At 43.6% G+C, this 23,349-nt stretch overlaps 1 protein-coding gene across 3 annotated transcripts in view; it reads left to right on the top strand.

The window, feature by feature from the left end:
• LOC133138529 (neurofascin-like) overlaps nucleotides 1-9,143 on the top strand; it is a 44,759-nt gene extending 35,616 nt beyond the window's left edge. For 2 of the 3 annotated variants that reach the window (XM_061257361.1, XM_061257362.1), the window contains exons 20-27: nucleotides 267-477; nucleotides 857-979; nucleotides 1,426-1,602; nucleotides 4,063-4,194; nucleotides 4,583-4,652; nucleotides 4,948-4,959; nucleotides 5,350-5,385; nucleotides 6,841-9,143. In XM_061257361.1, coding sequence (XP_061113345.1) covers nucleotides 267-477; nucleotides 857-979; nucleotides 1,426-1,602; nucleotides 4,063-4,194; nucleotides 4,583-4,652; nucleotides 4,948-4,959; nucleotides 5,350-5,385; nucleotides 6,841-7,087 — 1,008 coding nt within the window. In that variant the 3' untranslated portion in view covers nucleotides 7,088-9,143. The remainder of the gene's footprint in view (nucleotides 1-266; nucleotides 478-856; nucleotides 980-1,425; nucleotides 1,603-4,062; nucleotides 4,195-4,582; nucleotides 4,653-4,947; nucleotides 4,960-5,349; nucleotides 5,386-6,840) is intronic. The other variant, XM_061257363.1, reaches the window with a different exon arrangement.
• The last annotated feature ends 14,206 nt before the right edge of the window (nucleotides 9,144-23,349 follow it).

Here is a 23,349-nt window from a genome sequence, read left to right as displayed (position 1 = left end):
ATGACGTGGCGGGTGTTTGCAGGTGTTTGCAGGTGTATGACGTGGCGGGTGTTTGCAGGTGTATGACGTGGCGGGTGTTTGCAGGTGTATGACTTTGTGGGTGTTTGCAGGTGTATGACGTGGCGGGTGTGTGCAGGTGTATGACGTGGCAGGTGTTTGCAGGTGTATGACGTGGCGGGTGTTTGCAGGTGTATGACGTGGCGGGTGTGTGCAGGTGTATGACGTGGCAGGTGTTTGCAGGTGTATGACGTGGCGGGTGTTTGCAGGTGTATTACTGGCGACACAGCAGCGTGTTACCGTGGCTGAGCGTCCGCAGGAACAGAAAGAGTCAGGGCTTCTACGGGACCAGCCCGCGGCCCTGGGGCGTCCTGACGGACCTCATGCCCTACAGCAACTACAGGATGCAGATGGTGGTGGCCAACAACCGATACGAGGGCCCGCCCAGTGCCACCATCGAGTTCCAGACCATGGAGGGAGGTAGGAGGAGCGGCCGGACTCATTTTAAAAGTGCCATGAAATAAAACACATGGGTTGTGTCAATATTCATGTAAAGTTAAAGAAATGTCACAGAACAGTTCAATGTGAAAATAGTGGATATTGGCCTGATATGGGTGATCTGTGGATGCTTCCCTACCTTTGAACTACAAATTCACGCCCTTGCAGAAAATCCACATGCCTTTCACATGTGAAATGTAACATGTGAAAATCACATGCTTTTCACTCAGGATTATATACTGTATTTCACCTCAATGAGAATGGCTGTTTGCATCAGTCATTTACAGCAGACATTTCAAGGGGGGATGGCTGCACCCAATCAAAGCTGCGTATGGTCACGTGACCCTGTTCTTTGGTGCAGTGCCAGGACCTCCCGAATACCTGACGGTCCAGCAGAGACACCTGGACACCATATATGTGGAATGGGCAATGCCTCCTGAGCCCAATGGAATCCTGACGGGGTACACCCTGAAGTACCAGACAGGTATGTGCACACCTTCCTCGCCTGAGGGTCTGACGTGGCCATTGGGAAACCAATATAAAAAGCCCAAAATCTCTTCCCTGTGACACTAAACTGGGTAGATGGGCACTTCAGAATTATTATTTTTTCTTTACTTTCACTCCATCTCTCATATTGCAAAAATAAATAGTATTTCTGGAAAAACAATTATGATATAGGCATCAGGTGAATTTCATCTCTAAAACAAACGTACAGTGTTAAATAACTGGATCCTCAAATGTGTTCAAATACAATACAATACATCAGACAGATCTAATCCCTGCACAAGCATATTTGCAGAATGTATTTTGCACTACTCCTCATGGAAATGTATATGTATAAACATATACAGCATAAATGACTGTTCATGGTGTTACACTAGGTTTTATTGATTCTCCTGTGACTGTCTGATTGTGGTACCTCTCTCTCAGTGAATGGCACCAAGGGGCCAGGCCGATTGCAGGTGGAATCGCTCCCCGTGAACGTGACGAGCTTCTCCATGCGCCGGCCTGACCGCTACACCCGCTACAAGTTCACTCTGTCCGCTCTGACACAGCTGGGAGCCGGGGAGGAGCTCAGCGAGGAGTCACCACACTACACCACCGAAGGTATCACTGTATACCACTCTACACCACTGAATGTACTGCTATATACCACACTACACCACTGAATGTACCGCTGTATACCACACTACACCACTGAAGTTATCGCTGTATACCACTCTACATCACTGAAGGTATCGCTGTATACCACACTACACCACACTACACCACACTACACCATTCTACATCACTGAAGGTATCGCTGTATACCACTCTACACCACTGAATGTACCGCTGTATACCACTCTACATCACTGAAGGTATCGCTGTATACCACACTACACCACTGAAGGTACCACTTTAGGTTGTCTGTAGAGACACAGCAGTTTGGCATTAATGAGCGGTGAAACTCAGAAGAGCTCAGGGCTGGGGGGTGCAGACGATTGTGTCAGTGCACAGATGAGTTTCTATCATGGCTGAAAGCACTGCACGTGCTCAAGCAGAGGATGACATCATTCCAGACAGAATGACCTCATGGTCACTGGTGATGTCCACAGCAATGGGAACACAGTAGGGATTGTCACAGGGTGCACTGGGGGGGGGGGGGGGGGGGGGTGCCTTCATGACTTGGTGTGGTGGTGAGACAAAGATATGAGGATGAGGCATTCCAGTTTCCTGTTTGCTGCTGCACTGTTGAGTTGGGACGGTAACAAATGGTAAATGGTTGGCATTTATATAGCACCTTTATCCAAAGCACTGTACAATTGATGCTTCTCATTCACCCATTCGTACACACACACACCAATGGCAATTGGTTGCCACGCAAGGCACCAACCAGCTTGTCATGAGCATTTAGGGGTTAGGTGTCTTACTCAGGGATACTTTGACACACCCAGGGCGGGATCGAACTGACAACCCTCCGACTACCAGACGACTGCTCTTACCGCCTGAGCCAATGTTGCCCCAATGTACCATGCTGGCAAATGGTTTTTGTGGTATTCAACTACAGTATTCAACCAAATTGTAAAATAAAAATGTTTTAATTAAATGCCAAAACAACCCATGACACAACATCTCAAACTGAATTCGAAAAATGTTTCCAGCTTCCAGCACAGATGAAACTGATCCACAGGGAAAAGTTTGAAGCACAAATGGAGTGTGTTGGTTTAAAAACATTTCCACTTGAAGTACTATGAGACTCAGCATTAAAGTTTGCAGTATTTAGTGTGAAATCTGAGACTTTTCTTCACAGCTAAACAAGGACCCTTGAGTGCTATTCTGTGAAAATAAATACTTCAGGAAAATGTGACAATTACTGGCACCAAATTTCAAAAACAGTAGCAGATCACATCCACTGGAGGGCAATAGTAGTCTACTGGAGCAGGACCACTCCAAAAAAGAATGATCTACATTTTGAAAAACAGGAAGCTTTTTAAAAAATAAATGAAAAATAAAATCTATATATGAACTTAAAGCGACTGTCTCTTCTGATGTTTTCAGGGAATGTTCCAAAGGTAATTCTGAGACCTGAGAGGATGGGAAAATGTGTTTGTTACCTGACAGAATGAATGCGCTTGAGATAATGTAAACCGTGCTGCTTGTGTTGAATATTATTACCCTCAGCCTGGTGTAATCTCAGTGGAGTCATAACACCGGCAGCTGTGAATTGAGCAGTTCTTTCTCTCTCCCACACACTGCCCGAGAGTGTGTGTTCAGGGTCGAGCACACACTCACACCCTTTGATTGCGGGTACATTCCACTGCTAATCAGACCAGCGCACAGCCGCACAGGCCACCCGTGCTGCTTTGTCATGAGGTGTTAATGATTTCCATAATCCGCACAAGGGCTGCCGTGTCCCAGCAGGATTTAAGCTCTTTAAGCATTTTGATGTCGGAAACGTGAGCGCAGCAGAAGTTAAGTGATAAGCATATTTTTCATGTTTCCAAAAAGCATTTAGATATTACACCACATTGCCATCACTAGTGAATGGTGTTGTTCTCTTGGAAATGTTTATATAACCAATACCCCTGCCCCTAGCCCCCCCCCCCCCCCCCCCCCCTCCCCAGGTTTACTTCCCTGGGATTGTCTCAGAGCTCGAGACTCCTGGTAGAACATAAAAATAAATAAAAAACCTTGAGAACATGAATGAATTTCACTCCTATCTCAGCCTGTAGGTTAGAAGAAAAGAGCTCCAGACACAGCAGTGATGAAATATCCTCTGAATGCTGCACTCAGCCCTATCTATATTCCGCGGCACGCTGCGTCTTTTACCTCAAGCAACTTTTAGGCTGTGGATAAGAGAATAGATGAAGAACAGTGGTTAGTATTACCATCTCAGTCAGCGTTCAGAATTCACAATACAGACTAAACCATCCGTCCGTCTGTCTGTCCTTTCTTCCTGGAAGACATAGGTGTTGTGGGGCTCATGTCCTCATGTTGTGCCTGACTCCACTGAGGTCAGGGTCGAGAGGGTTCCATTGTTTCTATGGTTACATGGCTTATATGACACTAATTCTGTTTCTGCAGCATACTCCAGGGAGCAGGTGGATATCTCCACACAGGGCTGGTTTATTGGGGTGATGTGTGCCGGCGCCCTGCTGGTGCTCATCGTCCTCATCGTCTGTTTCATCAAGAGGAGCCGCGGGGGAAAGTACCCAGGTACACACACCTGCACCACTGTACCACAACACACACCTGCACCACTGTAACACAACACACACCTGCACCACTTCGCTAACCTGTACCACTGTGATAACCTGTACCACAACAAACACCTATACCACTGCGCAAACCTCTACCACAACACACACCTGTACCGCAACACTAACCTGTACCACAGTGCTAACCTGTACCACAACACACACTGTACCACAGTGCTAACCTGTACCACAACTCAAACCTGCTTTATGCACATGTAGCACACCTAGCTGGAGTTAAATGGTAAATTGGGCAGCACATTTACTGTTACAGGTTGGGGTGCAGTGACTTTTAAAAGGGACATGTTTAGACCTGTTTCACAGGGGTGTGTTGTATTTTTATTTCTCAGTACGGGAGAAGAAAGACCTGCCATTGGATTCAGTTGATGACAAAGACCAAGACGGCTCATTTGATTACCGGTAGGTCTGTTTAATGCCATAACAGCAAGGACTAAATCAAAACACCAAATGCCAACAGATGTAAAACGATTATTGATTAATCTTAACATTGTATCTCCACTTCATTTTCACTTAGTAGCATCATTAATGTAAAAAAATAGCATTACAGTCTCGAGATCCTTAATTATCACATCAACCTTCCATTTTGTCCATTTTATCTTTTCCTCCTCTTCATAATCTGATAATCTGTTTCTTTTTATTTTTTCATTCATTTGACTACTTTTCTTTTTGCTCTTTTCCCATTGGACCACTGAAGGTCTCTAGAAAGGTATGAAAAGAGCATCTGTGTAACAGCATTGTAATCCCACGTCTGCAGTTTAACCCCAAAACACTCACACAATTCCTTGTTTTATTCCTTATGCAGAGAGTTTTAATCTACTAACCTTTAATCCAGTAATATACAGGCAAGTAATTGTATTAGTGTTTATTCAAATGTTAATGTTCATTTTGTAAAAAAAAAATCCAATCATTGTACAGTGTTGGCCACCTTTTGTGTTTATAATTTATTTGTCGGCATGTTTGAAAGGACTGGTTGGAAGGAGGGACAGCATGAGTATTCAAAATGTATGCACTTATGGTAAATATTATATTGTATTAAATGCTTAATGGTGTATTATAGGTCCACGTAATAAACATTCTTATGACTCCAACGTTTTAGGATAAATCGTGTCTCCACCCTTCCATATCCAAAACGGTATGTATCCAAGACATTGGCCGGTATTCAATCAACATTTGTCCTTAACATTGGTCTGTATTCAATCAACATTTGTAATTAATTTGTATTTGCGAGCATAAACTTCAAATGTCAATTGTATTTCAGCCAGTCTGTGATTAACAGGATTCACTCTCAGTCGTCCTCATTTTACAGATTAATAAAACAAAACAAAATATCTTATCACTATCTGCTCATCTCTAGGGCTGTTCTCATATTGTGAGGTCTCATATTGAACTTAGGAACTTTCCTGCAAATCAGCTTTCACATGTTTGCCGAGGGTAGTGCAATTGTTCAGTGGTGGTTGGAGGTGAAGGATCTGGTTGTTTAGGTTAGGAAATCAGGAAAAAAAGGCCTTTTCAAATAATTCTTTGTATATTTAAATTTGCAGACTTTTTTGTATTCACAGCTTTCACATGTTTGCCCAGCATAGTGCAATTGTTTGGTTGTGGTTGCAGGCCAAGGAGGTGGTTGTATAGGTTAGGGAATCAGGGAAAAAAGGCATTAATTCTGTGTATATTTAACTTTGCATGTTTTTTTTGTATTTATATTTGAGTTGAAGCAAGGTATCAGTACATAAGAGTTGCATTCTGGGAGCAGTAAACCTCCGCAATGTTACTTTCATAACACATGCTTTGCTGACGGAGTCCACACTCACCCTAGCTTCTGTCCGATGGCGTGTTTCTTAAAGCTAATCACAGCTTGTATCTTTGGTTTATAGGTCCTGCTTTGCTGCTTTTATCTCATTTCATCCCTTTTATTCGGCCATTAGTGTGCATGTGCAGTGCTGAGCTGCAGGAACACATTAACCAGTATCGACCTCATATCTTGATCTATTGATCTTGTTTTACGGTTATTCTATAAAGTTCCTTTCAACACTAATCTCAGTATGAAGGCTTTATTCTCGGACTGTGATGTATAATGGACGAAATACCTCTAAAATTTAAATTAAGCAATTTATTGAAAGTACTTAATATTATTTTATTAAATAATACATGTATTATATTCGTAAAGTATTATATTTGATTGAAGTTTGAGATGAAATTATACATCATAATTCCTTTATTAACAATCATGGAGTCTGACATCTTATTGGCTGTGATGCTCAATCCTGGTCCTGTCAAGCCACAAACAGTCTGCTGGTTTTTATTTTCTCCTGAAGATCAAACAACCAAGACTGTCCAGGGGCCTGTACCACAAAGCGGTGTTACAGAGTTAGCTGGATAACTGCACTGAGCAAAAACCTGGAACAGTTCTTTACACTTCAATTCATTTTCCAGATTTAGGAGGTTCCTGGTTTTACTCAGTGCAGTTTTACTGATTAGGACCAGGATTGGAGAGAAGTGTCCAGTGGAGTCGAGGGGTGACTGAGGGTAGTGTGTGGGGGCGTGGGATTGCGGGCGGGGTCTGATGGCACCCCGTTTGACCCCCCCACAGAGAGGAGGACAGCCGGCAGATGCGCGGGAGCGAGAGCCAGGCGTCGCTGGACGGCCGGGTGAAGATGCAGGACAGCGAGGACGACAGCCTGGTGGAGTACGGAGACGGAGACGACGGGGACCGAGAGTTTAACGAGGACGGCTCCTTCATCGGCCAGTACACCGGCAGGAAGGACCGCGAGGACACCCACTGCATCCCCAGCTCCGAGGCCACGTCCCCCATGAACACCATCTACTCGCTGGCATAGCCATGAGCCCAGGAGCAGGGGGACGATGGAACACACACACACACACGCACAGACACACACACACACACGGACACACACACACACATACACACACACACACACAAACACACACACACACACACACACACACACACAAGGACACATGGACACACACAGACACACACGGACACACACACACACACACACACACACAAGGACACACAGGATGCCAAGACGCAGAGACACTCTTTCTTTCCCCCAGTCTCTCCCTCAAGAAGTAACGATGAACCAGGTGGCCACTTTTAGCCCCACCGCCCTCCCTGTGCACCAGACTAGCCGACAGGAGCCAGGACTCAGCCCCCACTCTCCCCACTCTACACAGATCTGTGAATACTATAAGGGGGATTGTTAATTATGGAGGAGTGGGGGTGTTGATTATAGGGGGTGGGGGTGCTTCTTCAGAACTGTATTTCTGGGATTTTTTCAGTCTTGTCTTCAGTCTTTCAGTCTCTGCAGTGTGTACACCTGTGTGTCCCACATTTGCTGTGTCAGTTGTACAATAGCTGTCAGGTTTATGTTCTTGACAAAGTCATGTTATTCTCCTCATCACGAAAGGAGAGGAAAATCAAAGCTCTGCTCTACATCAACTGATAGGAGGCCTCTCCAGGATCCAATGAATATACAGTGAAAAGGCTTCATTGCTGGTAACTGTGAAAAAGTGACTAGATAACCCTGCATTGTGTTTTAAGTTGGATTTTGAAATCAAAATCGAATTTTGTTCCCACAACATGGAGTTAGTGTATATGTCCCTTTTATGTCGGCACACTGAGTAACTCTTGTTGTAGTCTTGTCCTTGATTTAGCCCTCATGTCAATGAATTCCAGGCTTGTACTTTTGCATACTTGTCTAGTTTGATCCAAGAGTATCTGACCCAAAGGACTCAAGTGGCAACTGCTTGGCTAATTCTTAGCAAAAAAAGAGGTGTATGTTGTATGATTTAGCAGTCTGAGGCCCATGTTCAGTCAACATTTCTTCTGGACTCTTGGACTTGACTAGACTTTTGTATAGAAGATAGAAGTAAGATGTGCACCCATGCAGCTGACCCTAGCCTAAGTCATGGAAGTGTTCTGGTGTAAGCACCAGCAGAGAGAGAGAGGGAGAGAGAGAGAGAGAGAGAGAGAGAGAGAGAGAGAGAGAGAGAGAGGGAGAGAAAGGGAGAGAGGGAGAGAGAGAGGGAGAGAAAGGGAGAGAGGGAGAGGGAGAGAAAGGGAGAGAGAGAGAGGGAGAGGGAGAGGGCGAGAGAGAGGGAGAGGGAGAGGGCGAGAGAGAGAGAGGGAGAGGGAGAGGGAGAGGGCGAGAGAGAGCAGGTGTCTAGTGAATCCTGGTCTTACCTGGGCCAGCTGTGATGTGCTAACCTGTGGACTCGCTCTTCTTGCTGAAGTTACCTATTCAGGCTCTACACAGCTGTGTGTTCAGAGCCACTGCCAGAATGCCCTGTGGACACACATCCGTACAGCTTCTCTGTCCTACAATGGGCTGTGTGTTAATGTTCCAGGTATGAAGTGCTTCAACATTATCAGATGCTTCTTCTCTATGCTTTTTTTCTTTTTTCAGAATTTATTTAACACACTTTATTTGCATGTTCAAATGTTGCCGGCAACACATTTAAGTGTGTTGGGGTGGTGAGGGGGGGACGGGGGATGACAAACAGTAAATTAAAATCTGTAATGTCATTTATCTTGTAAATTTGGTAAACTTTGTTCTAAAACAGTATGGGTGCACTGGTATTGTAAAGCAGATACAGTACACTGATACCGTGTTAAGTATTAGGCTCTATAGGTGTATTGGGTAAATGAAATAAATATAGTGAAATGTTTTTTTATTTTATTTATTTTTGTCATTTTTTAACCGTTGATTAAAAATTGTTTTTAACCAGTACTGGTATTGTGCATCTCTGTGGTATGGCCTAATCCGACTTGCTTGAATATTGTCCTTGTTCTTTAAAGAACAGTACTTTTACACATCTTTCCTGGACTGTGGGGCTCCTTTGCTGTAAATAAACATTTTACAGCTGTAAGTTCTGCGTTGTTCCTGTCCTTGGCTCTCGTTAATATTTATATTTACACAATTTAGGTCATTGAATGTGTTCATATATTTATTCAATACATACAGTATATTACCAGTTGTTTTTAAATCTCAGGCATTACAGCTTTTAACATACGTCCAAGTAAAACATTATTATTATACCTGTACATTGGGGGAAAAAAGAGGATGCCAACTGCATACTGCAAGAAATACATCGCTCTGACCTGTAAAGGTATGGATTCATAACAGCTCACATACTGCCAACACAAAAGAAATACATGCTAAAGTACAAAAATACAAAAATTAAAAAATATTATTTTGGACATCATACACCAAAAATTCCACCAGGGACTCTCATACCATCTATACCATCTGCCCTGTCAGACAACTGAACCAATTGCAATATGCGGTCTATATGAGGCATAAGAAGAAACCCAGAAACAGGACAAGATATTTGTTATTTCTGGTTCTGAAGTTGGCATTTGATTCAGGTGAATGAACTGGAGCTGAACTATTATTGAAAAGCAGGGGGAGGTACATTTGCCAGGGACAGACAAAGGAGGGTATATGAGAAGTTTCAGACAGGGTTCAGGAAGCACCATAGGACTTAAACAGCCCTTGCCTTAGTAATGAACGATTTGTTTCTCTGCCTGGATTGTGGCTGTATCTCTATTCTTGTCCTATTTGATCTACATGACTTGATACCATAGACTACCATATTCTCCTCTGTAGGCTGGAAAAATGAGTTAGCATTACTGGACAAGCTCTCAAGTGGTTAAAATTTTATCAGACCAATCTCAATGTGTTAGGGTAAACAATAAGTCCTCTGAGCATTCCAGGGTACACTTTGGAGTACCCCAAGGATCAGTTTTGGGTCCTTTGCCCATTTCTCATTACATGCTCCCTCTCGGGATCATCATGGCGTTAGACATGGCGTTAAATACCAAATTGGAGGCCTGTCTTAAAGATGTTAAGGCTTCGATTCCTGCAGTTTTCTTTGAAATGAGATGGTTTCTCCGTTTCTGCCAAAGCCATTGTTAAAAACCTTGGTGTAACGATTGATTCAGAACTATCTTTCCAGGCCCATATTAATAATATCACAAGTCACCTTCTTTTCAAATTAAGGCCAGTCGGAACTTCATACTTTACATCCATCCTGTGGACTTTCTAGATTACCGGTTAGCTTCATACCTGAACTGTTACCATCTTAACCTATAGGCCAGTGGAGGACAGGCATCCCCCCACCCACGATCTTTGAGATTTCTTCCCAACAGGGAGTTTTTCTTGCCACCAGTTCTTCTACGAGGGAGTTGTTTACCTCATATGCAGTTATGCTTAGGACTGATATTTCCCATTTTTCTTAACTTCTGTTTAAATATAAAGTGTCTTTGTGACAGGCTTCTGTGCACTATACAAATAAAATTTAATTGAGAGGCTGTTGATTTTACCATGGCACAGTTACTACTAGTCCTGTGTGTACTGTTACATCTATGGCTGGAGCTGATATCAGGTACGTATCTGCTTTTTGTCTCCTGGAACTGCACAATATTTGTCACTTTCATATAAAAAGCTGTTACTATTCAACACCCTGACCTAATATGCTGATTTATGGACTATTCTTCACCCTGGCAGGCAGACTTTCCTGAAAACTTGTCTGACAGTATATAACTCTAGCCCTTCTATGCATTTCACCCAGTTTAAAGGAGTTTGCTTTGTGATGTAAAAACAGGACGTTCTGAACTGACTCAGGCCTAAAGGACAGTTGCAGAAATCCCAAAAAGTTAGCATAATTGGCAGAAAAGTGTGTTGAAACCATGAATGATTGTCCAGTGAGAGTGATATAGACCATCTAACTGAATGGCATCATTAATGAAATATTATAATTAACTTTTTAAAGTATTGTGCCTTTTCAATGGCCTCATGAAATGGCCAGTGCCATAAATTATTCACAGGCAGTGAGCTAAAAGCTCTGAACAGCAGCCTCAGAATTCTCTTACATCTGGAGACCAAAGGGCTGGGACAACCATGCTTTTTCCTTCAGTTTAGATGGAACAGAGAAAGATTATGCATGTAATCCACTTCGAAAAAGAGTTATAAATTGTGCAGGCTTTTTTTTTTATTGAACTTTGGTTAACCCGTCTGGTCTTGGCCTATTTTTGGTGGTTGGTTGTTTTGAGTTTGTTGCTTTGTTTTAAAGTGATGTCTGGGTTTTTATTTAATGTTTAGGTGTGAAAGGGTCTTGGGTTTTGTTAGCCGTGAAAGAGAGTTGGAGAGCTTTATACTTTAAGCCCCAAAGAGTAACTGGTAGTGATGTTACAAATGATACCGAGGCTCTGAGGTGTGTGGAGTCAGTTTGCCCTGATGCCCCTCTTCGAGCCTTGTATAGTTCTCAGAAAATTGTGTGAGCGATGAAAAATGAGGCCTTGTGTTGTGTTTCGGGTTGTAGATCGGAGTTCCCCATTTTATAGTAAACAGTCACTTAAACTAATTGTATTATTGACATATTTTCAAACTTGTTGAATCAGACATTATATACAACTACATATTATATGCATATAATATCAAATAATATAATAGTTACATCAGCTAACATAGTCTAACGATAACTGCAGGTTCAGAGCATATCAAAGAGAAACCATGAGAATCCTTATTGTTTACACCAGTAGTACACTGTTTCTAGACTACTTAGGTGATTCACACAATCGGATGAAGCTTCACATCACTGGACACTAAAAAAAATCAAATTCAGTCCTAGACAAGTGCTCTCCTGGAACAGGCTGAGGATAATTGACTTGGGCAATTTTAACAAGGTTATCAAAAGATAACCCAGATAGTCATCCGATAAAATGTCTAAACCTTCCTTTGTGGTTTTCCTTTCTCGATGCAGCAGCAGCTTGTGCATTTGCGCATGCCAAAGATGTGCCACACTGCCGTCCCATCACACCTCCGTCAAAGGTGACAGCATCCAATTACAGGTGATGGCAGAGGCGGGACAGGAAGGGGAGGGGGTTCGGTTAATGATTGTCTTTGGCTCACTGGTTACCCCCCTCCCCCAAGGCCTGGGCTGCACTCCCTTTTTATGCCTCCATATGCTCCAGACAGATGGTACCTTCCGTGGATACAGGGATTTCTGCACGTCCAGCCTACAGGAGGTGTGCTCTCGGTGTTTTCCGTCTCCAGGGGCTCTTCACACACAAAGCCTGCCGAGGTTTGGCTTATCAGTGCTCCACTGCCTGGACTCATTTATCTTTTTTTTTGCTTATGGATACCCTCCTCTGTACTTCAGCTTTCATCCATTCACATTTACACTTACATTAATTTATGTAATTCATGACTGATGACTGAAGTGCGCTCCTGCCTGTTACCTCTACTCTCTCCAGTCACTGTTACTGTATACCGTCTCATTCTCCATTTGATGTAACCTGATTGTCTGCCTTCTTGTAGGGCAACTTTGTGCTTTGTCAGGTCCCCATTGCAAAATGGATTTAAATGACAGTGGGGTTAAAGCAGGATATTGACTGACACAAATCAGATTTAAGTACATTGAAGACAGGAACCAAGGGACCCAGGTCTTGAACTTGCATCCTTTTGGTTTTAGTTATTCTTGGTGTTGCAGAAACACTTGGGACTAGTGACAGTCATTTGAGTCTTGATAGAGGGATCTGCATCCAGATTTGTCAGTACAGGGGTCCCTGCAAACTTCAGCCTAGTTTTTGTGATGTTATTCAGCTACACAGGCAACTGGCCTCACCTGGACTCACAATCTGAACTGGTTACGGATTTTAACCCTGTGGGGACTCAGCTGTAATGAAAAACAAAAATTCAAAGTGTACGTTCTAGAACTCTTTAGAACTAATTACTTTCAATTACCAGCAGCGATTGTTGCATCAGCATGTGAATGTTCAGTTAAGAACATTAATTACATCCTGTATGTGATTCTACACCTTAAAGGGTTAAGGAGGGCTGGCAAAAAAGTGGCAGAACTCTGCAACACTCCAGGACCAGGGTTGCAGATCCCGGTTTTAGTGTCTGCAAACTGTAAAGAAGTTTTAAACCATTGAAGAGGTTTAAACCATTGAAGAGGTCATAGCAGTTAGCAGGGCATCCCAGACTTGTACGGGAGTTGCCGTGCGGGGCAGTGATTAGTCCCAATTTAGAGCAACAGCACAGAGCAACTCCTGATTGCTTTCCAAGCATGGAGGTCTACTGGACATCACTTAAAACATTGGCAGTTGACCCCCTGATGTGAAATACAGGTTCCTCCATCAATACAAAGGTGCCAAAGGGGAGAGGCTGGGCAAAGTGCCATGGATGATAGGGCCCGGTCCATTTAACCATGGGAATGAAATATCACACAGTTAAGCAGAGAGGCAGGAAACTGATATTACAATTACAAGCCAGCGGATTTCTTCTCCGGCTTGTCGGTTTTGTGCTCACAGCTCCAGCAGAAAGTGGGAGTAAATGTAAAACAATGGACTGCACAGACTCTCGGAGGTGTGTGGAACTGCTGGGCAAATCCATATGGAGATGAGAAGACTGATACACAATTTAAAAACTGTGGCCCACAATCTCTGCATACCATGCAGTATTAAAAAGAACTGAGCCAGTATGATTCTCCGCGATTATCATACGGTCAGGGTCAGTACACGTTTGCATTTGTCAGCTCCCCCATGGTCAGCTCCCCCATAGTCAGCTCTCCCCAGTCTTCAAACTGCAGCAGAAGATGGGCAGTGACTGAGCAGTTCTTATAGGAACCCACCACTAAAGACCTAAGGTTGAGAAGATCGGCAGTCAGGACAAGCAAGAGCCTCCACCGCTGGCAGGATGTGCAAGCCGGCCTGTGGCAGCAGAGAGAAGCGGTCATGCTGGTGGGGTTGAATTATGTCCTGCAGATAGGGAGGGGCTGTCTTTTTGGCAGCAGCATAGGCCTGAGTCTGACTTCAGCAGGGGCGTGGTGAGAACTTTGCAAGGTTGAAGACAAGTCGGGCGGCCGTATTCTGGATGAGCAGTAGTGTCTGGATGGCACAGGCTAGCAGACTTGCAAGCAGAGAGATTATGATACTCCTGGAGGAGTAGCTGGAATTATGCGGTCAGGTATGGTCAAATCCTCCTGATATTGTACAGACGGAACCTGCAGGACTGAGATGTAACTCAGTCTTTGAAGTCCAGCTGGTCCTCCAGGTTCTTAGAGCAGGAGGCAGCCAGTGTAGTAGCATCAACAGTGACTGTTCTTGTAGTAGTGAGACTCTGTGAGGGAAATCTTCCACAAATCATCACAAATCTCCCTACACAAATCTTCTCTATTCCAAGGGATATCATACCGACATTTTACCATTTTCATGTTGTGATACAGGATATTCTTTTTGCATGTTTGTATTGTGTTGACTATATTCTCCATTTGCAATACATGTCCTGATATGTACAGCATAAATTCTCTATATCCGTTAGCATATCAATGTTTATGGATGTAAATACACATTGGCATTTAGTTGGCCACTAATGCTAATGTGGATGGCTCTGTAGTTCTTCAGAACACATCCATCAGTGTCAATGGATAATGTGTCAGATTCAAGCGATTAGGCGGCTGTCTGCTACGCACATGCATAATTTAATATACATTTCTGTGCTGCCGTTGCTGCGGTTAATCCATCTCTAAAACCTGTGGGAAGGATAGAGACAAACATTCATACTGATTGTCATATGGATGTCCCTGTGTGTGTGTGTGTGTATCTGTGTGTGTGTGCGCGCGCATGTGCGCATCCTTGTGTGTGTGTGTGTGTGTGTGCGTGTCCCTGTTTGTGTTTTCCACTGAGGTTTTGATTAATGAAGTGTGAGAAAGATTGTGGGGGAGGGGCACTATTAAGGGGAGTGCCTTTGTTCCGATAGGCTGCTCTTAAACAGGGAGGAATCTTACAAAGAGGAGCAGTGTGGCTTTGTTATAGGAGAAAGGATGAGTGCCTCTGAGCCTGAAAACAGGGGTTGGAGGAGGAGGAAGGGGAGGAGGGAAGGGAAAGAGCTCAGCTAAAAAGGAGAGAGAGAGGCTTGCAAGACAGGGAACAGGAGAGAGGGAGGGAGAGAATAGGAGAGGAAGAGAGAAGAGGAGAGTGAAGAGGAGAGGGGGGCTGAATGGGGAGGAGCCTAACGCAGAGGTGCACAAGGGAGGGAGGGAGAGAGAGGGCGGGAGAGAGAGTGGGAGAGAACCAGGATATACAAAGACCCACAGCGAGGGATGCACAGCACACGCTTATTATCCGAGAGTTCTTCATTTCCTCCAGGACGGCTTTGTTTACAAACCCAGCCCCCACCCCCCCTGCCCGAGCCCCCCGCCTGATATCGCCGGCCTGATCCTCCCGAGGAGCCCAAAAAGGAGGCGATAATCCGCCTCCTCGGTGGACGTGATTGCCCACCTCTTCATCTCCGTCCAGCCAATTAAGGTCAGTGAGCATGCAGCATCTCTGGCACCCGCTACAGTCTCTCTCTCCCCGCCGAGGAGTCACCGTGGCGACGGCTGCCTCCAGAGCCATCGTCACGGGCCGGCGGTTGTTTCGTTGCTTTTATTCGTATAGGAAGAGGGGGGGAGGGCAGGCGATGGTGGGGGGCGTGGAGGGTTGGTTGCTAAGGAAGCGTGGTGCAGTGTTTTGGTCATTCTTTTTCTGTTGTTTTTTTTTTATTCCAGCAAATTTCTTAGTCTTAATGAACCAGATTGTACCATTATTAGAATATCCGTGAAGGAAAAATGCTAAATCTTTAGCATTATACTAACTCTGAGGTGGAAAATGCTTGTGCCACATTTTGAGGTATTCCATGCACACCTAAAAACATTCCTTTGAGAAGCAGGAGGACCTGCGTCCTAATTCAGTGGAGAAGCTGCCCCACACGGGGTAACTCTCTGGGTAACAAACACACGCATATATCTGCCCTTTCCCAGCACTGGGCAAGAGACAAATGACAGGAAGGTAGCTGAAGCTACAGGCATAAACCCAGGTGCGCAACCTGCGTGTTCATGGTTCCTCTTTCCCTCTAACCCTTTCTCTCTGTCCTTTTCTGTCTCTCTGTACTCTCTCCATTCTCTCTCCACACAGACAGGCAGTCTGCTAGCTGATGAGGTTAGAATACTCTGGGGAATACACTCAGGAATACTATCAACACAAAGCCAGTGAGGCACAGTGATAAGTCACACACTGTTGCAGATCACTTAAGGAGAGCTGCTATGACTCATTCACGGGTACCTTGCAGGCAAAACAGTACTACTAGAGACGGGGCATTGAGGATTCATAACATCCAAACCAGCACTGGCTGCATATCAATAGTGTTACCAAATGAAATTACCAAAACCAGTATTCAGGATTAATTTAACACAAGGCTGGACTAATGTACCAGAAACTGAGACCCCCTACCCATTTATACTGTAAGTATACATGTTACATTTATATTTTAGATATTTGGCTATACACATCTTTCGTTGCACACCTCAGATATCAGTCATATTCAAGTCTATTTTTTCTATTTTTTAATTCATTTTATTTCCCCCCTGTTCTGCTCTTCAGAGCTTTGGTTTTTCTTGAAATGCAGCTTGAGCAGAGGCCAGGCACTTTAGGAAGCTCCATTGATTCAGCTGCCGCCCAGCAGAAAATCTCTGCTGAAACCAACCCCCCTCCTCGAACAGGGACCTCATCCTGTTTGCTGCCAGTGATTACTCATAAATCTCACGCTGTCATTCTGGGAGACTTCCAATTCTCAGAGGAACCACAACGCTCGTTATGGCACTCTACTCTTTTACTCTAACGAATGAGCCTCCGTTTCCCTCCATGCAGGGCTCCGAGTGAGAACCGTTTACATAAGGAGATATTTACATTCCATTATTTACATTACTTGCTCTATCAGCGTCTCGTCCAGAGTGACTTAAACTGATTATGTTTGTTCACTGATTATGGCCGTTTTTATACAGCTGAATATTTACTGAAGCACTTCAGGTTAAGTCTCTTGCTCATGGGTACAACGGAAGGACACCAAGCTGGGAAACAAACCCAAAACCATAGAAGTTACAAGCCTAGGCGGCCTGTAGCGTAGTGGTTAAGGTAAATGACTGGGACACGCAAGGTTGGTGGTTCTAATCCCGGTGTAGCCACAATAAGATCTGCACAGCCGTTGGGCCCTTGAGCAAGGCCCTTAACCCTGCATTGCTCCAGGGGAGGATTGTCTCCTGCTTAGTCTAATCAACTGTACGTCGCTCTGGATAAGAGCGTCTGCCAAATGCCAATAATGTAATAATGTAATATTAGTATCAGTTACAGTTCCTATTCCAGTGAAGCACTGGCTGTTAGGTCTTTGGTGGGCAGTACTGGTGCCATTCTCGGTGGACTATAAAGTGCAAGGCTCGGCCTGCAAGCAAAGCTCCTTTCAGTACATGGAGCACATCAATACAAACACAGTTTGGCAGTTGCGCCATTACCAGCAGGCATGAATGTGAGCTTCTCGCACTCTAGTGCTTTTAAGAGCTTGATTCTATGGTCATCTAAGCTAAATTATATATTACTGGATTCATTTCTGTTGCAGACCCCTTGTAATGCTCATAAATCTTAGTAATATAAAGATTGATATTTAGTGAGGCAGTGCAGGTTAAGGTAACCAATTGCAACCAAGCACTTCCTCTCTTGGGATTTGACCCAGAATCCTTCTGGTTAGAAGCTCAGTTAATGAACGACTATGCCACTGCGCCCCTGCGTACAAAAGTAATATTGATCTTATCCGCCCTTAGCCTGTTGTGTTGCGTAACATACTTTATGCTGAAATAAAAAAGAAACTGTATTCCCTCCTGTCCTGAATCGCTCATTATGGAGGACACAGATTGCAGGGGCTTGTTGCATGAGGCACAGTCCGACCTCAAAGCTTTAAAGATCTTTTCCAATTTTAGGAGACTCATTCCCATTGGAGTTAAAGTCTGCCCTTGATAGAAACATTTATGTAGGGGGGTGTGTGTGTGTGTGTGTTTTCGTCCTCCTAAAACTCAGCCCAGCTGTTCTGAGCTCCTGATTAAATTGAAACTATAAGGATTAACTTGTGTATATATATCATACCTTGGCCTTTTACATTTACCAGATTTTCCAGAATGATTTGCATAATGTGAACACAAAAGGTTCATGGTGATTTTCATTCAAATTTCATTTTAATCAGGTTTCACAGGTCTATAACAAAAACCTGCACCCACACTGGCCCTTTTTCGAATAAAGGACCAGGGCATCCCTGGTTTCGGCTATGAACAGCTGATGCCAAGCACGTACAAGAGGGAGAACATTTTGTGCTTCAAGTAGCAAATGGATTTTAGGATATACGTACGTTGCTTTGGAGATAGCATAACTAAGATACATTAGGCAGTGTTGCAACTGATTCAATATCACCAACAGACTCAAAAACAACCCACTGTGGGGAGATTTTCAGCCTCTTAGGTTGTTACTATGCCACTCATACACTTTACAATTTAGTAATTTTCCAGATGCTTTTTGCCAAAACGGCTCACAAAAGTGTATTTTATGTGGTTAGCAAACATCACAAGAGCTCGAGATGGGCACAATTACAATCCTTTTCTGTAAGTACCGTACCTCTGCCGAGGTGCTGCCTCAAAATATGTGGGATCAAAGATACTCTAGGAGCACTGCGTCTGAAGCAGCACATTCACCTGCAGGCCAGTGCTTACTGCACACCTGCACTGCAGGACAGCTGACCGAGAGGAGCACATGTCTCAAAAGAAGTGTCGGAGAAGCTCACCTGAAAATGTGTCCTTTCCTCCACTTAGTCTGCAAGTAATGGGGGGAATAGACGAGTGGAGGAAAGGAGTAGGATGCAGTAGGATACACCCTTGCTGACATAAGCCAACATAATAGGAGGGAAGTTCTATTCCTAGAGTTGTGGAGTGCGTGCTTGTAGGTGGCATGCTGGTGCAGTGGTTAGCGCAATTGCTTCGCGAGCTGGTGGTTATCGGTTTGAGTCCCAGCAAACTGGATCCTACCTACAAAGAGTTTGCACGTCCTCCCCCTGTTCTTTAGTTTCCTCCCACCCCAGAAGACACATATCAGGTTCAACAGACACAGGATCAGTATACCCACCCGAGTCCGGCCCAAGCCCTTGCCTCACTGGCCTCAGAACTCCTGCACTGTGGCCACTGCTCTAAACATCAATGCTGGTTCATTCAGACCACTGTAAAGCGCAACAGGCAACAATAAATCCATTGATTAAATAATTCACTTCCTGCAGGAGAAAGCCTATGCCGCTTTGTCGCTTTGGATTAAAAGTGTCTGCCAAATGACTAAAATGTAAAATGTTAAAATGTACATTCTTAGAAAGATAGATTAAATACTTTTAATACTATATGTGCAGTATACTGCTGAATGTGGCTTCCGTCGATGTAGTTTTATTAGTGTTTTACACAGATAAAAGAAAAAGGTACAAAATTGCAAGACAGAATATAAATGGAAAACAGGACATATCACAAATCAAATTACTGCTGTGAAATGGCATAAAATGTTTATAGAAGAACAAGGTTTCTAGAGAGGGGGTGGGGAGAATAATAGAAAAGCAACTCAGTGAAGTACCTTCCTGAAAAAATGCTTCAACTTTTAGTTGGACATACACCCTGGATATAGTTTGCATGTCAAGGATAAAAACAAAAACCTACATGGTCATTAGTAACCGACCCCCAGCCATAATGCAACACAAAGGCTCTCGAGCTGGCTTATCTTCCCGTATTGTTCAGCTGAATGATTTAGGCATTCATTTCGACCATCAGCAACTGGGTTCCTGAACGGAAATAGTCCACCATCTGTTACTAGGGACACGTGACAGCTGTACACCTCTCCATGATAACAGCAGAGCTCTATTCTCCCCAAATCATGCAGTGTCTTTATTGGCTGTTAATATTTCCCGTTGTTTTCATGCAGTCGCCGAATGCACCGTGGATTGTATTTTCTAAACGCAATGCTCGGAAGGCCAGGGATAAATCACTTCATTAATTGCGTGTTTAGCTCGCTAACAGGTGCAAACCTATCAGCATTCAGGTGGCATGAGAGAACACCGTTTCCAGATCTCGAGAACAATACTGTGCGGAGGAGCAAGGGGAAATGATTAAATAAGGTGTGCGGCGGGTGGAAGAGGATTTATGCTAATCGTTTCCACTGGAGGGTCCATGGAGGCAGTCACACTCTGTCGCCCAGAGCCATATTAAAAATAAAAAAAACTCTAAATCCATCAGTTTCTCCCGTATGCCAATCCTACTGTGAGCCAGTAGACACGCATATTTAACCAGGCAAACACGCCTTCAGCGAACCCAAGCTTGTGAATCCCCGAAAGTAAGCTGTTGAGTGCAAAACATTGGAACTCTTAATTGCTTGCCAGGATTGTTTCTGGCCGTAGTGCAGAAAAAATTCTGACAAATAGCAGCAAAGTGCACTACTGTTGGAACCAATAAGTATTCTCACAGTATCTATGATATACTCAGAACCTGCAGGCCTCATTAGGCTGTGTTTGCTGCTGTTGGCTTTAGGAGTATTTTTTGATACAAATAAAAACTGAGCTCTGCATAAAAATGAATCAGAAAACATTGTCTAGCAAAAATATATTTCAGTATATATTGGGACCAAAATCGTTGTTAACTCACTAAAATATACTCAGTTAAGCCCCAGAAACAAGTATCATCCTTTTATCGGACTCTCATCCAGTGCACTCAGGTATACTCAATAGTAGTCAAGTGTGCTGATTCGGACACAGCCCAACTGAGATTCCAAAAGAAACTGAAGTTCATCTGCATTAATGCACCATCAATGTGGTCTGTTACAAAATAAGTTAATTATGGGAGTCACAGAAGATTCATAGAATGCTGAAGGAAAAATCAATTCTGCCTCATTCCACTGTTACTCATTTTGGTTTCGGGTCACATTACAGCACCATTTCCCTTTAATCGCAGTGGATCTCTGGGACGAATCAATCAACCAGCACATAAGTGAAGCACTTTAGTGTGAGGGTAAAGCAGGCTCCTTTTTCTTTTTAAGCGGTTTACAATGTCCTAAGCAGGTTACAGGCCTGATCATTCCCCCACCTCGCTTAACCGGAATGGCCTCAGTTCGCACAGAACTCAGGGAAGTGTTGGAGCGCAACCATCTTAACAGCCTCAATGGTGCCACAGCTGACAAACGAGTGTTGTTCAGACAGCAGCGTGCGGTTAACCACTGGGATGTGCAGAATGGTTGTAGTTATTCAGCCAAATGGGACTGCCAGTTTACTTTACTGGCATGAAGACACTCTTACTCAGTGTCTTAAGGTGCAAAGTAAACCATGCACATATCTGCGAGATGAAGATGAAATAAGACACTTGACTTTACATGTATCAAATACAAGAAGCTAATGAATACAGAGAGACTGACATTTTCAAAGCATGGAGCAGCAAGGTATGCTGGAGATGGATTTTTGATTTACAGAGGTACTTTGGAGAGATACCGTCGTGTCAATCTCATTCACAAATAGGAAGGGCACGCAGTCAATAAATTTAGGAGCCCAGGTTGTGATATTCAGAAAGTTTAGATTTTTTATGAAGGGGATTATAATGCATAAATCTCCCTCTAGGTGCGTGCTGTATAATGCTGCTCTCACAGCACACCCCATGCAGTGTCAGACTCACTTTCAAAGATCTGGTCTCGGGCCTTACACATTCAAAGCCAGGGGTTCATTCCAGTTGCATAGGTTTATTTCCTGGATCTCTACCTCACATCCTTTCCTGGCCCCTTAACTTAGAGATGCAAGAGTGAAGTATGAGGATCAAGGAACAGGGGAAAATTAGGCAAATGAAATGTCTTCTCATTGAAGTGTCTGTCGGCTTTAACCGATGTCAGTTAACTTAGTTGCAGAGACGTGGACCCATAGGTGGATTCATTTATAAGCCTCCCATTCCAACAAAACACTGCAGCAAAGACTACACTCATTAGAAGTCATGGGAGGACAATTTTGGGGTCACATGAGGACTGAAGGTGAGGATGGATAAAATAAGTGATTGGAATGAACCCCAGGGGCCAGAGGCATATAAACACACACACAGGATTAAGTGGTAGTCAGACATTCAGTCAGGCATTTCATAAGTAGACAAACATAAAAAAAATGTCAGACAATGCTCAGGACTAATTGTGTCAATGCTTCTTGTCTTAATGTGAAACGTTACCCAATGCTGTGGTTCAATGTTAACCATGGCAGTAATTACAATCAAAGGGGTCTTTTGGTTTGTGCTCAAATTACTTCTTTTGGACAATACAACTTTTAGCAAACAAATAGATTAAATTTTCCCACCAGAAAAATTGTCTTGCTCTCCACGTAGCCTCAGAGACATTCATTTTAATAAGAAACCAAGCTTGTACCACAGTATGCAAATTATAAATACACACTTTTATGGAACCAAATTTGCACATGAACATCTGCTGTAATTAGTCCCTGCCAACTTCTAGCGGGTGCAGCAGATGCCAATGTCTGGCTTATGCTGGACTCAAGTCTGATGCAAGAAGAGACCACGGCGAACTTCAGGTGTGACGGCTGGTCGTACGACCAATATTTACATAATCAGCCCCTGTCCTCATACATTATGGCCTGGCTTGTTGACCGTCAGTGAAATCTTTGACCCACCAGCAAGGTGATTACCTTTTATTTCTTTTTTTTAAGCAAAAAGAAAACTGTACTGTAAATGACTCCATGAACTCAAGCAGAAGTGCTCTTCTGCATACCACTGTTGTAATGTGTGGTTATTTGCGTTACTGTCATCTTCCTGTCAGCTTTGACCATTCTCCTCTGACATCTCTCATTATCATAGCGTTTCTGTCTGCAATTCTGTCTGCAGTTCATTGGATTTTTTGCTTAGTTTTTTTGCACCATGCAAACTCTAGAGACTAGTGTGCGTGAAAATGGTAGGAGATTAGCAGTTTCTGAGATACTCAAACTACCCTGTCTGCCACCAACAATTATTCCATGGTCAAAGCCACTTTGATCACATTTTTTCCCAATTCTGATGGTTGACGTGAACATTAACTGAAGCTCCTGACCCGTATCTACATGACTGTATGCATTGCACTGCTGCCACATAATTGCAGATTAGATAATCACATAAATAAGTAGGTGTAATAAAGTAAAAAAGTTCCTAATAAAGTTCTCAGCGAGTGTACATTGTATGG

Source organism: Conger conger, chromosome 10, assembly GCF_963514075.1.
Source record: "Conger conger chromosome 10, fConCon1.1, whole genome shotgun sequence".
NCBI lineage: Eukaryota > Metazoa > Chordata > Actinopteri > Anguilliformes > Congridae > Conger > Conger conger.
This window is presented reverse-complemented; position numbering and strand designations above follow the sequence as displayed.